Below are 12,768 nucleotides of genomic sequence, written 5' to 3'. Positions count from 1 at the left end.
AGTTTCAAATAAGGGATATTATGTCTTTGAACTGTGCACTCTCTCTTTCACTCTTGCTCTCTCTCTCTCTCTCTCTGACATCTTTATTTGATGTCAATCGTACTAAAAGTAGAAAAGACTTGTATTCAAAAAATAAGCTTTATTTTTGCACCATAACTACCAATAAAAGCTTCACACGAATAAACAAGTAATTTTAACCAACGACATTTGCGAGCTGGCCACACACGGTGCCGGCGAAGTTTTGCACGGTTCCTTTGTTGCACTCGTTGACGGCGAGTTTGGCCAAGTTGGAGCACATGGAAGCAACAGGGGAGGAGAACAGACCAGACAGGAAGCTGCCAAGGTACTGGTCAGCAAGCTGTGTGCAGGTGCTGTCGGCAGAAGAGGACAGAAGGGCACATCCGCCATTTGTCAGACCGATCACGGAGTCGATGACGGGGGTACAGATGGCAGTAACTACGTCACTGATGACACTCCTCTTCATCACCTCGTCTTCGGCCAGAGAGCGGGCTGCAAAGAAATAGCAATACATATCTTTACAGAATACACTGTAGAATCCAGATTGTTTGTGAAAGAAAAAAGTGTTGGTAATTGCAAGGTTGTATATGGAGTCAGAAACGATTAATTCGTAAAGAAAAAACATGGCAAATCGTTTTAAATATAAAAGGATATTTTCCATAATGAAATGTTAAGTTTAAGAAGACTATTCCATCAACATAAATTTTCATTGATTTTCTTCAGCGACTCCTTCCGATTGCGATTTCAAATTCAAAATCTAGAACCATTAAATGTCCAAATATTAGAAAAACAAATTAAGCTTTTTCGTCTGTCATGTAACTCATAATCGAGTAGACGAAATACTCAGATTTTTGTGTTTGTCACTTCGGATATGTTCTATGGCATTCATTCTCAATTTTAAGGTCTAGATTAAAAACTAAAAGGCTATACCATTCATAATTCTAAGATCATTTGTAAAAGGATCAAGCATGCATTAAACGGAATATTTTGATTTTATAAAGAATGTCATCATCATACATCTTTCTGTTTAAACTGAGTTGGTCTGAAATACTGCCTAGGCATATAGTTCTAAATGATTTCAAAAAAAGGAGCATTATCGTAACAAAAACCAAGTGAATAAAAGGAGAGTTGTAGTTTGGCAGTTATAAGAAATATAAGCTGTTGATGACACCATTTAGAATCTTATTTTTTTCGATCACAAAAAAAAAAAAAAAAAAAAAAAAAAATCCTGAAGGGAACTTTACTTCATTTGTCATAACCGATTCTTTTATTTCAAAGACCAACATAAAAAGTTAAGTCTACTTACCAAGACGCTGGATGGAGTTCTCAGCTGGTTTAGCCGTTGCCACGGCAACCAAAGCGACGAGGATCAAAACCTTCATGGTAATATAGTGTGAAGAATGTGCCTGATGGGAAATAATTAACAATTAGTATTTCATTGAGCAACTTCATGTTTTTCAATCAATGCATTTCATTTGAATCGGGTCATACAGACTAATGTCAGTTAAGACAAAATATGAAATGCTATGAAGTATCCCAATTCCGACAAATTAGTCAATTTCATTCTAGACTTTGAAATCAGTAGCTTTTTTCAGTCGAGTTCTGATTTTTACCTACCTGCAGACGTTAAACTTAAAGTTTCAAATTTTGAATAGTTGATTGCACAGTCAAACAGCAGAATATATATGCATATCCATTTGGGTTATGTAATAGGCGATTTAGCTTCCAGACAGGGAGCGCTGAATATTATGTAATACCATCTGTTTCAGACATGTTCGTGATTTACGTTTTTACTTCCTTTTTATTGTCTATTTGAATAGGAGGCCTTTTATTACGAATAGTTATTAAGTTGTTTTCTAATAATTATTTATCTATCTTATTTCGTTATCCATTTACTTTTTGTTTAGTAAACGTTCAGTAGAATTGAAATCGGTTGAGCAGCTGAAATGGTTACAAAAGGCATTAAAAGCTGTATAAATATTATTATCATTATTATTATAATTGTATCTATGTATTGATTGGCAGGAATCCTCTTTTGAATTACTTAATATTTTGGGTTAGAAATTTCAAGGTTCAAATAATTCATTAGCGTAATTTACGTAGGGTAAAAAACCACGCCTTGGCTTTCAGATTTGTCACATTGCTGATAATTTCTCTCCTTTGTCAACATAAGATAAACTATACAGTCCCTAAGACAACATTGGCATGGCTTGGTTAAAAATATGGATCGTGCATCATTATTCTTAAAGGCCTTTTTCAATCTTTGTTTTCATATTGTTCTTAATGCTTTTTTAAAGACTTTATGAGCTTTTATTTTGTTTCAGTTCTGTCAGACCATTAGTCATTTTTCAAATTTTGGCGTTGTTACTATATTTAAATGAATACACAAAACGGCAAAACCATTAAGGGTTACTGCATTTATCCACCACAATAATTTAAATCGCCCTTTAGAAGTGAATTTAGGTCTGTAGATAGCAGTAGAAATATGCACCCATTTCTACCTTCGCTAATGTTGTGGCGGGCGATGCTAGGGCAAAAGTTGTGCGGATTCTTGCAAATTTCTTAAGCATTTATCAAGTTTGGACAAAATAGATACGCAAAGTGATTTACACGTTCCATATTTCTTTATTTAATCAATGGGCAATACTTTCTCAGAGAAATGGTTTCTCAGGGTGTGAACAGCGATGAGCACGCAGGCACAACTACTTCGTGTCGTGACGTCATATTTAGCGAGTGTCTTGAAGTTAGAAAAAGACGTGATTTTGTTATTAATTTGTTTCATTCATGCTGAAATTATCCAAGGTTCTATTTCGGTATTGCCAGCTCGGTCATCATTTCATATATAACCCATTTCAGCACTTTAAAGCTACATAACACATTGGAAAATATAGTGAGCACGCTAGCTTGCCAGTGCTCTGACACAGGGTAACTGAAATATGTTTACGCACAATTTTATTCATACCCAGGTTTGTTAATTGAGACCAATATAACAAAGTTTTATCATTCAAATTAATGAATGACGGTAGAAATATATAACAAATATAAGCGATAATGATGAAATTGATTGAAGTCCCACTTCATGCATGTACACCCTTAAAGAATACCACGAGGATTATTTTGCACCTTTTAAGCGAGCGTTGATGATAAGAAAAACTGACGGTGGTAAGGGACAATATGCACTGAGGTCAGGCGCAACTCACATAGCTTACAACGTGATGTAGCCGGCGGTAATCTAGATATTACCCTCACCGCCGGTGCCAAATCGTGTCTCCTATCTCTTTTACACCTGTTGGTATCACATGCGTAGGATTGCCTCAACTTTAGGGACCAGAACTGACCCAATCCCTTCTTCACGACTTCGTGTCTACGAGAGTTGAAATGTGGCATTGCACGATCTTGGGTCATGCTTATTCAAATTTCTATAAACGAATACAACTTTGTTTTGGCTGTGCGTTGTTATATATAGGATCAAAACAGACATTCGTTTATAATTTTAGGACGACACAACACAGACTTTTGACGGTTGATAATTTAACCCTTTTGGTTTTTAGCAGCACTTGTTTTATGCAGAATACCTGTTAGCTTTAATAAGTTAACGGCAATCAAGTTTTTTTTTCTTTAAAAGGCCCCTAAACCAGAGCGGAAAACGTATCATAACGATGATTTCAGTCGCATAGGGCCGGAAGGCGATCTGTAGCAAAAGGTCTCGAACACACATTTTCAAAATTCATTTGAAGCCTGTGTCTGACTGAATAATACTTAGAGAGTAACCATGGTGATAATATTTAGAGACGACTTTAAGACTTTGCCTGCTTATCAAGACGCTGGGTTGTCTTCTCGGCTGGTTTAGCTACTACATTTGTGAACAGAGCGACGAGGATTAAACCTTTGTATCTGTAGTTTTAATGACCTGAATGCCAAAATATAAAAGGAAATGTTAATAATTCACTATAAAGAAAAATTCCGTTATCATTCAAAACATTTGAAAACCCAGATTGTCTTTCAGTACGATTGCATTTTTATCACTCCAGGAAAGCTAATCGAGGATACAAATCACGATATTTTGACTAGGGAAAAATTACGCGTTTGCTTTCTACTGTTTGTACGAACATTGTACCTGTAAATAGGTTTCTAGAGAGTGACAAGGGGCATAAAAATGAGCCCATTTGCACTTGTTTTATTACCGACAGTTACACTATATGGTATAAGGTGTTGCGCAGTGTTTTACGTCAGACTAGGTGATATTTTTGTATGATGTTCAGATAATGCTAGAGCTATTCTTTAACTGCAAAAACACACCTAAATGCGCAGCTGTTGTCTCTAAAAGACGCATCGAACTCGTAGACATATTATATTTGTACAATTGCGTTAATGCATGGTTTATTTTTCTGCGAATCTTCATTTTTATCAAAAATAAGTACATTTTGTGATAAATTTTTCAGAAAATGTTGTCACCCGTCCTGTTAAAATAATGCAACTGCGTTTATTACAGTGACGTGGGTAACGGGACACAGGACACTCTTTTAAACACTGTTCATAGAATTCTTTCCGTTTTTATAAGACTTTGACTTCCCTTTCTAATGATTGCCCGTAACCACAGCCTTGTATGTAAAAAGTTACGAGCTGAAGAGTGCGACATTTTCACTTACATGATGAAAGATCATTGGAAAACTACCAGTGCCTGCGCAGTATAAGTAACCGGAGCTTCGTTCAAGAGGTTCCTGTGCTATGAACTCTCTTGTGGGAGAGAACAGGTGCGTTACCCCGGCCATGTGACATGCACTATGTTATGGGTTCAAATATGGAATATTAAGGCAAAACTGCACCCTCTACCAGGGCCTCAGATTAATTATGTGCTCTTTTCAATTCCGCTTGGAGGAAAAACTTCATAAATTAACCAGATACACATCTACATATGTTAATATCTAGTGAAAATAATCTATGACCCTGGTAGGGGGTAGGCAAAGGGTGTGTAAATGAAAAATAAACGTTCTAATGAATAAATAATATGAATAAATCAGATGCACCGGGTAAGTATGTAGTACGAGTAGAGGTAAAAGAGACATGCTGTGACTTGTGATAGCTAAACATGACAACTTACTTCAGTCAAAATGATTACAATACAGAAAACCGTCTTTTAAATGCCAAATTATGCAGTCTTTTGGATGGGAGAGGATTGTTTTAAACAGACAATTAACTTAAATCAAGTTTGTCCAACTGGGGGATCCGAAAGGTGAAAAGGTCGGTGAAGTAAGTTTGAGATTATACACAATCACCTGAGCGATATATGCCAGAACACCTCGAATGTCCGTGAAAGGTGTTCAGGGAATATGTCACGAGAGGGTGGCGGTGAATTACTTGACGTGCACTACGAGAAAAAGTACTTGCATTTCAAATATTGAAACAAAAACCCTAATACTAAATACAGCTTACATCCTCACTGTCACATAAGATCACTAGGTTTGTACATGCAAATATTGGTTCGCCTGTCAAGTCAGTATATACATGTATGTACAGTATATACATGTATTTGTGAGAGGTAAGAATTAACTTTAATCAGGCCCGTAGCCAGCAATTTCAAAAGGGGGTTCTTTTTCTGAAAAAGTGGAGCTTTTCCCATAAAAACATAATATACCTAGTTCAATTTTTACCCAGAGTGGACCTTTTCCCAGCAAAAGGGGCGGTTCTTTCGAACCCCCGACCCCCCCCCCTCCCCGGCTACGGGCTTGTTAATCAAACAGCATTTACAAATAATCATGCCAAATCCAATAGATTGGAATCATTATGCACTGATACAGCACTGTTCAACAGATGAATATTGAAAGCTTGCTACATGTAAACATGCAGGACACAAGTGAGTTTGTAGGTGATCATGACAGTGTCACGGAGAGCATTAATATACAATATTCATTAGTCGCCATTCCTGCTTATTAACTGGCCATCCACCGTATATCAAAATTGAATCCAGAACTCAATCAAATTTACCACTCTGCCGAATTAAGAATCAAGAAGGAAAAATCTTAACTTCATGTATGAGTTCTGTTTTAACACAAACATAATCAGTACCTCTGTAGCAATGCATCCCTGTTGTAATCGCATTTGGGCACGTTTATATACGCAATTCTTCGTACTCAAACATTGCGATAGAGCTCCTGGTCGATTTGCCAGAATTCCGGAAAATAAGGCTTTTATTTCTACCTTAATTGGTACAGAAATGGACAGATTGGTAAAATACAATGCCGTCACTTTTCCTTTTCTTTCTATTTTCTTTAATGAGAAAGGTTGTCTTTTGGTATTATAAGATACATGTTGAAACCTAAAACAATTTTATTAATCCTTCATTAGATTGCAAATGGCGTATGATTTTTCTATGGAATGCACGGCCATTATCTATCAGATAATGGTGTTCAAATAAAAATAAACGGATCTTATTTTGCTACTAGGTGAGCCTACATAGTAGTATGGGACCTCACCATATTCCTGGCCTGACTGCCCAGCGTATAGACAGGAGATTGTTTGAATGTACACCATACGGATATATTTTTCAATTTAAACTGATTTTTTGTAATGAGATACTTTTCATAAACCCTAAGTCGTACGCTTGCGTTCACTGAACAAAATTGATTCGTTGCAGAGGATTATACTGAACATCGGGGTACCCCTCAGCTGCGGAGACAAGGAGGTGACAAAGTGGGCCAGTGACCCCCCCCCCCCCCACACACACACACATACAGGGATACCTCTTCATCCCCCTCCACACTAACAAAACAACGTATAACGTGCGAATTGCGACAAAACAAAATAATTATTTCATTCCAGTGCTCATATATAAAATACTACATTCTCTAATGTAAATTATTTATGTAAGTGGTAAATATGCCTGGCACTCGAACCAGTAACCAAATCATATATTGTAATAATTAGAGGTAATAATCAAGGTACATCGTAACTACAGTCAGCATTCATATACTTTTAAAAGAAAAAAAACAACAGTTTGCGAAGGGAGAGGTCCCAATGAATAAGTCCCAAGGTCCGACAGTTTGACAAAAGTAGCAAAAATTAGTATCCTATTGAAAACACTGGCACACAGTTGATCATCATGTCCGACACATTGCTTTTTCTACCAAATTTGTTAATCGAATCATTTGTTTTCTTTTCTTGTCCATTTATGGTAATAGGCACACACGTATATGATTTTGTTCGTGGCTCTAGGCAAGACTGTTTATATTTGCTCGTTACCAGCTGCTCAAATCGAATCGAATCGAAATGTTCTAAGTTAATGTCGGTGTGAACAGAATGGTAGTCCTAGTAACGCAAGTCCGACCGGACACTAAGTCCTGGGAACGTAAGTCCTAGGTCTAGCGTTCCTAGGAATGTACATACCCATACACAATTATTGCACACAGCACACATCAATCATGAGTCTTCAATCAATCATTTCACTAGATATAGATTTAAAATATACTAAATAGGTTTCTCAAATTATGGTGACTTAATTCAGCTTCACATGCTCATGCAATCGATGTACATGTTGCATTGCATCATTATAAGTAAATATTTTTCACATCAGTGTTATCAACTGAAAGGAAATGGCTCCCTAATAATTTGTCATTGAATTGTGAAACATAATGTCAACAATGTTTTGCAATGTTTACTTTTATTCGTACAAAATGTGCACTTTTCCTACATGTTTAAGCAAACGGTTGCAGAAATGAAGATCAATTCATGAACTGAATTATTGTAATTTTACATTGGATATCATAAATACATAAGTGTGAAAAATGCCTTGTTTCTGTGAATGACTGAACTAATAATAAAATGCTAACAATGTTGCTTATATGAATGGTTGCATTCATGGTGAAATATTAAACTCTCTCAAACAATAGTCATGTTACATGTACTTTCTAAATAGCCAAAATGAAGTACAAGAATGCTGAAATAATTTCTGACAGCTTCACGATGTAGAGATAAGTCATATCTGACAGCAATATTTCATGTCATAAGACAATCCTGCATACATTCTTCCTTGAGTCCAAAAGGGATGATCCCGATTATCAGCTCAAATCTCTCCTTATATCTATCCTTGATGAAAAAAGTTGCTTTTATGAAAGGTTAAACTTATGATTACACATTAAACTCTCTCAAACTATAACTGTTATTACCCAATGAACAAGAAAAATGAAGTACAAGATAAATGAACTATCCGATGACAACACGATGTTGGATAAGTAACATTTGGTAGGATTTCAGGTCTTTAGACTGTCTTGAGTTCGGTCGATCCCGCTGATCAGCTGAAGCTTCCACTTGTATATATCCTTTTCCCTTTGATGTACTTGATCGCGATATGAAGGTTATTTTATTCTATTTGGTTCACCTATAATGCCGCTACTATTCCCCATCATTCTTTCCCTCCAACAAGGCTGCGGAACTAGTGTTACGGAGCAAATATGACGTCACTGTAATGGGTCAATAATGTTTCCTTTCGAGGCCGCGCTTAAACACTAATAACTGCAAATTTAACGTCCCAATGGCCTAAACGAAGCAACCGTCTGCCATATGGTGCATGCATTTACCCCCTTGTAACACCTACCTCGTTTTAAAAAAACGATTTTCACGTCAAAAACGTCGAATTTGCGTGTTTCATCGACGAGGTAATGGCTGCCGTTCAACAGCCTCTTCCGTTTTAACCATGTCCAGGGCACACAAGCCATATAACGTGCCAGCCTGCCCGCACAACCATATGCTTCCAAAACGCTCTGACAACGAATATAGACTGCAAATACTTTTGCAGTCTAATAATGAACCAAACTTGATAGCAGTCCGAGTTTTTGAGATTACCGGAAAGTGTGTTGATAATATACAACATTGGTCAAAAAGGTTGTCCCACCCCCAGCTTCATGCGCTTTTATTTATAAATGATCACATCACAGGAGTTAATTGCTATGTATGGTGATTTTCATTCCAGAAACCATAACTAAAATGATAAGTGGTACAGAAAATACAAACTACTCAGTAGCGCTGAAGATATCAGTATTTAATACCATTTATTTATATTTATTACATGTACCCCTTGACGTTTCGCTGTCATTTCCACAGAGATAAAGAAATGCCCATTAAATTGAAAAGACACCACCAAATGTCACCAAGTTTACCCACATGAATATCAAATGAAACTAATTTAATTAGCTATACCCGGTCCCCACTTTTCTGCGCGTAACTCACGAAAAAAACTTTATTCCATTGCTGTTTAACCGCAAATTCAGGATGGCAGCTTGCTTTACCAACTCTATGAAGTAAAGTGTACTCTTCCCGGATAATTTTTACATGTGTTTATTGTCACATTTCCCCAGCTTTATGAATAAACGGAAATCGTGCACACAATAGGCGATTTCACTGTTTAACCGCATATTCAGGATCGCAGCATGCTTTCCCAACTCTGTGAAGTCAAGTGCCGCTTTCCTAATAATTCCTGTATGTGTTTAATGTTATATGTTCCAAAATTTATGAATATAAAGCAAAATACGATGCATATTCTAAGCGGAAGCAGAAGAAGGAAAAAAACATCAAACAACAGTTATCATTTAATGAGTCTTGGATTAACACCATTCTCAGTAAAAATTCGTCCTTTATAAATCACTAAACTCAAGCCTCTGTGTGATCGATAATTTTGAACGAGAAAAACAGCATCGAACATGTCTTAAGCTGCTAAGTCTGTCGCAATCCAAAAGCACCCAGTATTACACTGGCATCAAATGGTTGATAATTTTTGTCTAAGAGCAGCTATAAGGAGTTTCTCTCTGTGTCGCTGGCAAAAGTATACCGCGTAGATGGCTACAGTGCCAACTGCCATGAGGGCTATTATCGTACCAAGTATCACCATTCGGCATTCTGCTGTATACAGTTTTCCTTCCAATATCGCTCCAGCAGATTCTGCATGAGTTAAAAAAAATAACTGGAAAAATGTTATAAGCATACAATCTGTATCGGTAATTTTGAAATCTAACGGAAAGGATATAGTAAAGTCTTCAGTATTAGCTCTATCATAAATCATTAGGACACCAAACGTAATTTTCTGAAGTACCGCAATTGCAATATATAGACAAAAAATACATGAATGAACGAATGGGTAAATAAAATCATAGAACATACCGACTGAATCCATTCCAATGGATCCCCACAGGCTAACGAAAGTATCCGAAGGCAAAACGGCACCAGTGAGGCCAGTATCAGTTCTAAACCCCGTGGACGACGTTCCGATGAAGACAGCACCATTAGTGAAGGTAGTTTGAGGGACTGTAGTTTGCTGCCGCATCCGAATCATAACCATGGAGTCACCTTTCTGTCCTGTCATTCCTCTGGCGGGTAACCCTTTATTTCCTTTCTCTCCCTTTATACCCATTATGCCAGCCTCGCCCTTGTTGCCAAAATTCCCTTGGAATCCGTGCACCCCTTTATCTCCTTTTTGTCCTTTAACGTCACCAGGTCGTCCTTGGGTACCACTCTGGCCTGTAAAGAAGAGATGAACACCCTTAAAGTAATATAAGAAAGTAATATAGAATATAAATACCATTACCTAATTACGAATAGTAATGATTAGTTGTATGCATTTCGTTACATTTTTAAAAGAAAGCCTACCCACATCTTTTTTGACAAAAGGGAATTCCCATTTTATAAATTCACTAGTGAAACAACCCAAACAGAAAGAAAGGGAAATTAAAGGAAATTTCTTTATCCATAAGTTAAAACCTACATTAAACAGGTAAAAGCAGATCCTAAAGCAATGGTAAAAGCAACAATCAAATGAAGATGCAATGGAACCGGTCGGGGCAAAATAGCTGCTGTTCTTTTTATCATATATATATGGGGTTTGTTTATTTTGGTTGCTAAGTGATGTCATAAAGACTCAATGTGATGTCTCTGACAATGGGTATTGCCAACCTTTCTGTCCGGCAGTTCCTGGCGGACCGCCTGTCCCACTCAATCCCAAAGGTCCCTCTGTACCTGGTGGTCCGCCTGTTCCCACAGTCCCACTGGTGCCAGGTGGGCCACCATAGCCACGTGGTCCTCCCCTTCCTGGCGGACCGCCCGTCCCTCGAGGTCCACTGGCCCCTGCAGGCCCTCTAGTCCCGGGAGGCCCAGATGTGCCAGAACTACCAACTAGTCCCGGCGGTCCTCCCGTTCCTAAAGGCCCATCTGTGCCAGGAGGGCCACCTGTTCCCGGTTGACCAGCTGTTCCTGGCGGTCCTCCTATGCCTGGAGGGCCACTAGTGCCGTTCATTCCTCCACTCCCTTGTGGCCCTCCTGTGCCTGGGTGCCCACTCGTCCCCGGTGGGCCTCCAGTTCCTGGAGGTCCTGCTGTTCCTGTGGAGGCTCCTGTCCCTGGGGGGCCTTCAAAACCAGGAGGGCCACCTGTTTCTTGTGGACCACTCGTCCCAGGGGGTCCGCCTGTACTCGGTGGTCCACCTGTTCCTGTTGGTCCACCTGTACCTGATTGACCATTGGTTCCTGGAGGAGCACCTGTTCCTGGAGGTCCACCAGTGCCCTGTCCACTGCCAGTGCCTGGGGGGGCACCTGTAGCTGGTGGTCCACTTGTACCCGGTGGCCCTCCTGTGCCTGGTGGCCCACTTTTACCCGGTGGCCCTCCTGTACCTTGGGGTCCATTAGTACCTGGAGGTCCATTAGTACCAAGAGGGCCACCTGTTCCTGGAGGACTACTCGTGCCAGGTGGACCATCTGTACCCGGTGGTCCTTCAGTGCCAGGTCCACCAGGGCTCAGGGGTCCACCGGTGCCTGGTGGACCCCCTGTCCCAGTCGGTCCCCATGTACCATCTGGTCCGCAACAGTTAACACCGGCATCTTCAAAATGTGTGCAGGTGTGAGAGCCGAGGGATATTTTTGGGCAATCAACAAGAGTATTCTCATTCCCAGTGCACTGAACCTCGGAAAAATAGATATCACCAGTTCCCAAGCCAAAGGAAGCTCCCACGAAAGCTGCTGCGTTCCCAGTTCTACCTCAAAATGAAACAGTACTCCCATTCATTCAACATGACTATGGTACATATTTGTAGATCATAGTAATAAGGTATATTATAGATTTTAACTTTAAGTCAGTGTATTGATATCCAAATTGATTTAAGAACATTCTACAGTTAGGAAGATACATCAAGGTATTTTGTATAAACTCACAGAAGCTTCAATACCCTTGAAAGAAACGGATTGTCAAATGAGGGCATAAAGTGAATATTTGACTTTACCGATCATTACTACCTGTCAACAACTGCTAGCTGGATTCTGTTTTCTGTGTTTAATGTTTTAAACTACGTGAAATTCTACAACCAGTTATCATATGGTTGTATTTACCCTGCACTTCTGTACTGCTACTAAGATACTTTACTTAGGCCACACTTTTTTTTTTATTTTTATGGATGACATCCTGCGCGCGCACCGATTTTCGTCCGTTCTCCGAAAAAAAATCACCCCCAAAGAAGTCGGTTGTCGCAAACGTCGTTATTGGGGATGGAGACAAGATGGCGCAGAGATTGACACGAACTGTAGGACACGGGACATAAATTGGTCTTTCTTGACATAAACAAGTGAACCCAACGTCTGATGTGGTACATTCTGAACAAGTGCACATCCGTGAACGAGCTGCTCGGGTGGAGAAAGTACAAATAAGGTGAATAACTGATATTTTTTAACCTTATCACATAGACATAGTCTGCGCGAACGTCGCATAGTGGATGATACATA

At 39.0% G+C, this 12,768-nt stretch overlaps 2 protein-coding genes across 2 annotated transcripts; both read right to left on the bottom strand.

The window, feature by feature from the left end:
* Positions 1-193: 193 nt before the first annotated feature.
* On the bottom strand, positions 194-1,528 carry LOC147761136 (uncharacterized). Its single transcript, XM_087014383.1, has 2 exons — positions 1,325-1,528; positions 194-510 (listed from the first exon to the last, which is right to left on the bottom strand). The coding sequence occupies exons 1-2, from the start codon at positions 1,398-1,400 to the stop codon at positions 194-196; spliced, it is 393 nt and encodes a 130-aa protein (XP_086870509.1). The 5' UTR covers positions 1,401-1,528.
* A 7,804-nt stretch (positions 1,529-9,332) lies between these two features.
* Positions 9,333-10,512, bottom strand: LOC106157077 (uncharacterized). The gene is made up of 2 exons (XM_087016361.1): positions 10,168-10,512; positions 9,333-9,948 (listed from the first exon to the last, which is right to left on the bottom strand). Exons 1-2 carry the CDS (start codon positions 10,415-10,417, stop codon positions 9,767-9,769), a joined length of 432 nt encoding a protein of 143 aa, XP_086872487.1. The 5' UTR covers positions 10,418-10,512; the 3' UTR covers positions 9,333-9,766.
* Between the last annotated feature and the right edge of the window lie 2,256 nt (positions 10,513-12,768).

The sequence above is a fragment of the Lingula anatina genome, chromosome 6 (assembly GCF_051362555.1).
Source record: "Lingula anatina isolate TDL-2025a chromosome 6, LinAna3.0, whole genome shotgun sequence".
Taxonomy (NCBI): Eukaryota; Metazoa; Brachiopoda; class Lingulata; order Lingulida; family Lingulidae; genus Lingula; species Lingula anatina.
The sequence above is the reverse complement of the archived record's forward strand: the minus strand, read 5'-3'. Positions and strand labels throughout refer to the sequence as shown.

Excerpts from the sequence above, each read along its gene's own strand:
- LOC147761136 (XM_087014383.1), bottom strand. The coding sequence starts at position 1,400 with ATGAAGGTTTTGATCCTCGTCGCTTTGGTTGCCGTGGCAACGGCTAAA. Across the intron at positions 511-1,324 it reads GAACTCCATCCAGCGTCTTG|CCCGCTCTCTGGCCGAAGAC; the intron begins GTAAGTAGACTT and ends ATTTCTTTGCAG.
- LOC106157077 (XM_087016361.1), bottom strand. The coding sequence starts at position 10,417 with ATGGGTATAAAGGGAGAGAAAGGAAATAAAGGGTTACCCGCCAGAGGA. Across the intron at positions 9,949-10,167 it reads CATTGGAATGGATTCAGTCG|AATCTGCTGGAGCGATATTG; the intron begins GTATGTTCTATG and ends TAACTCATGCAG.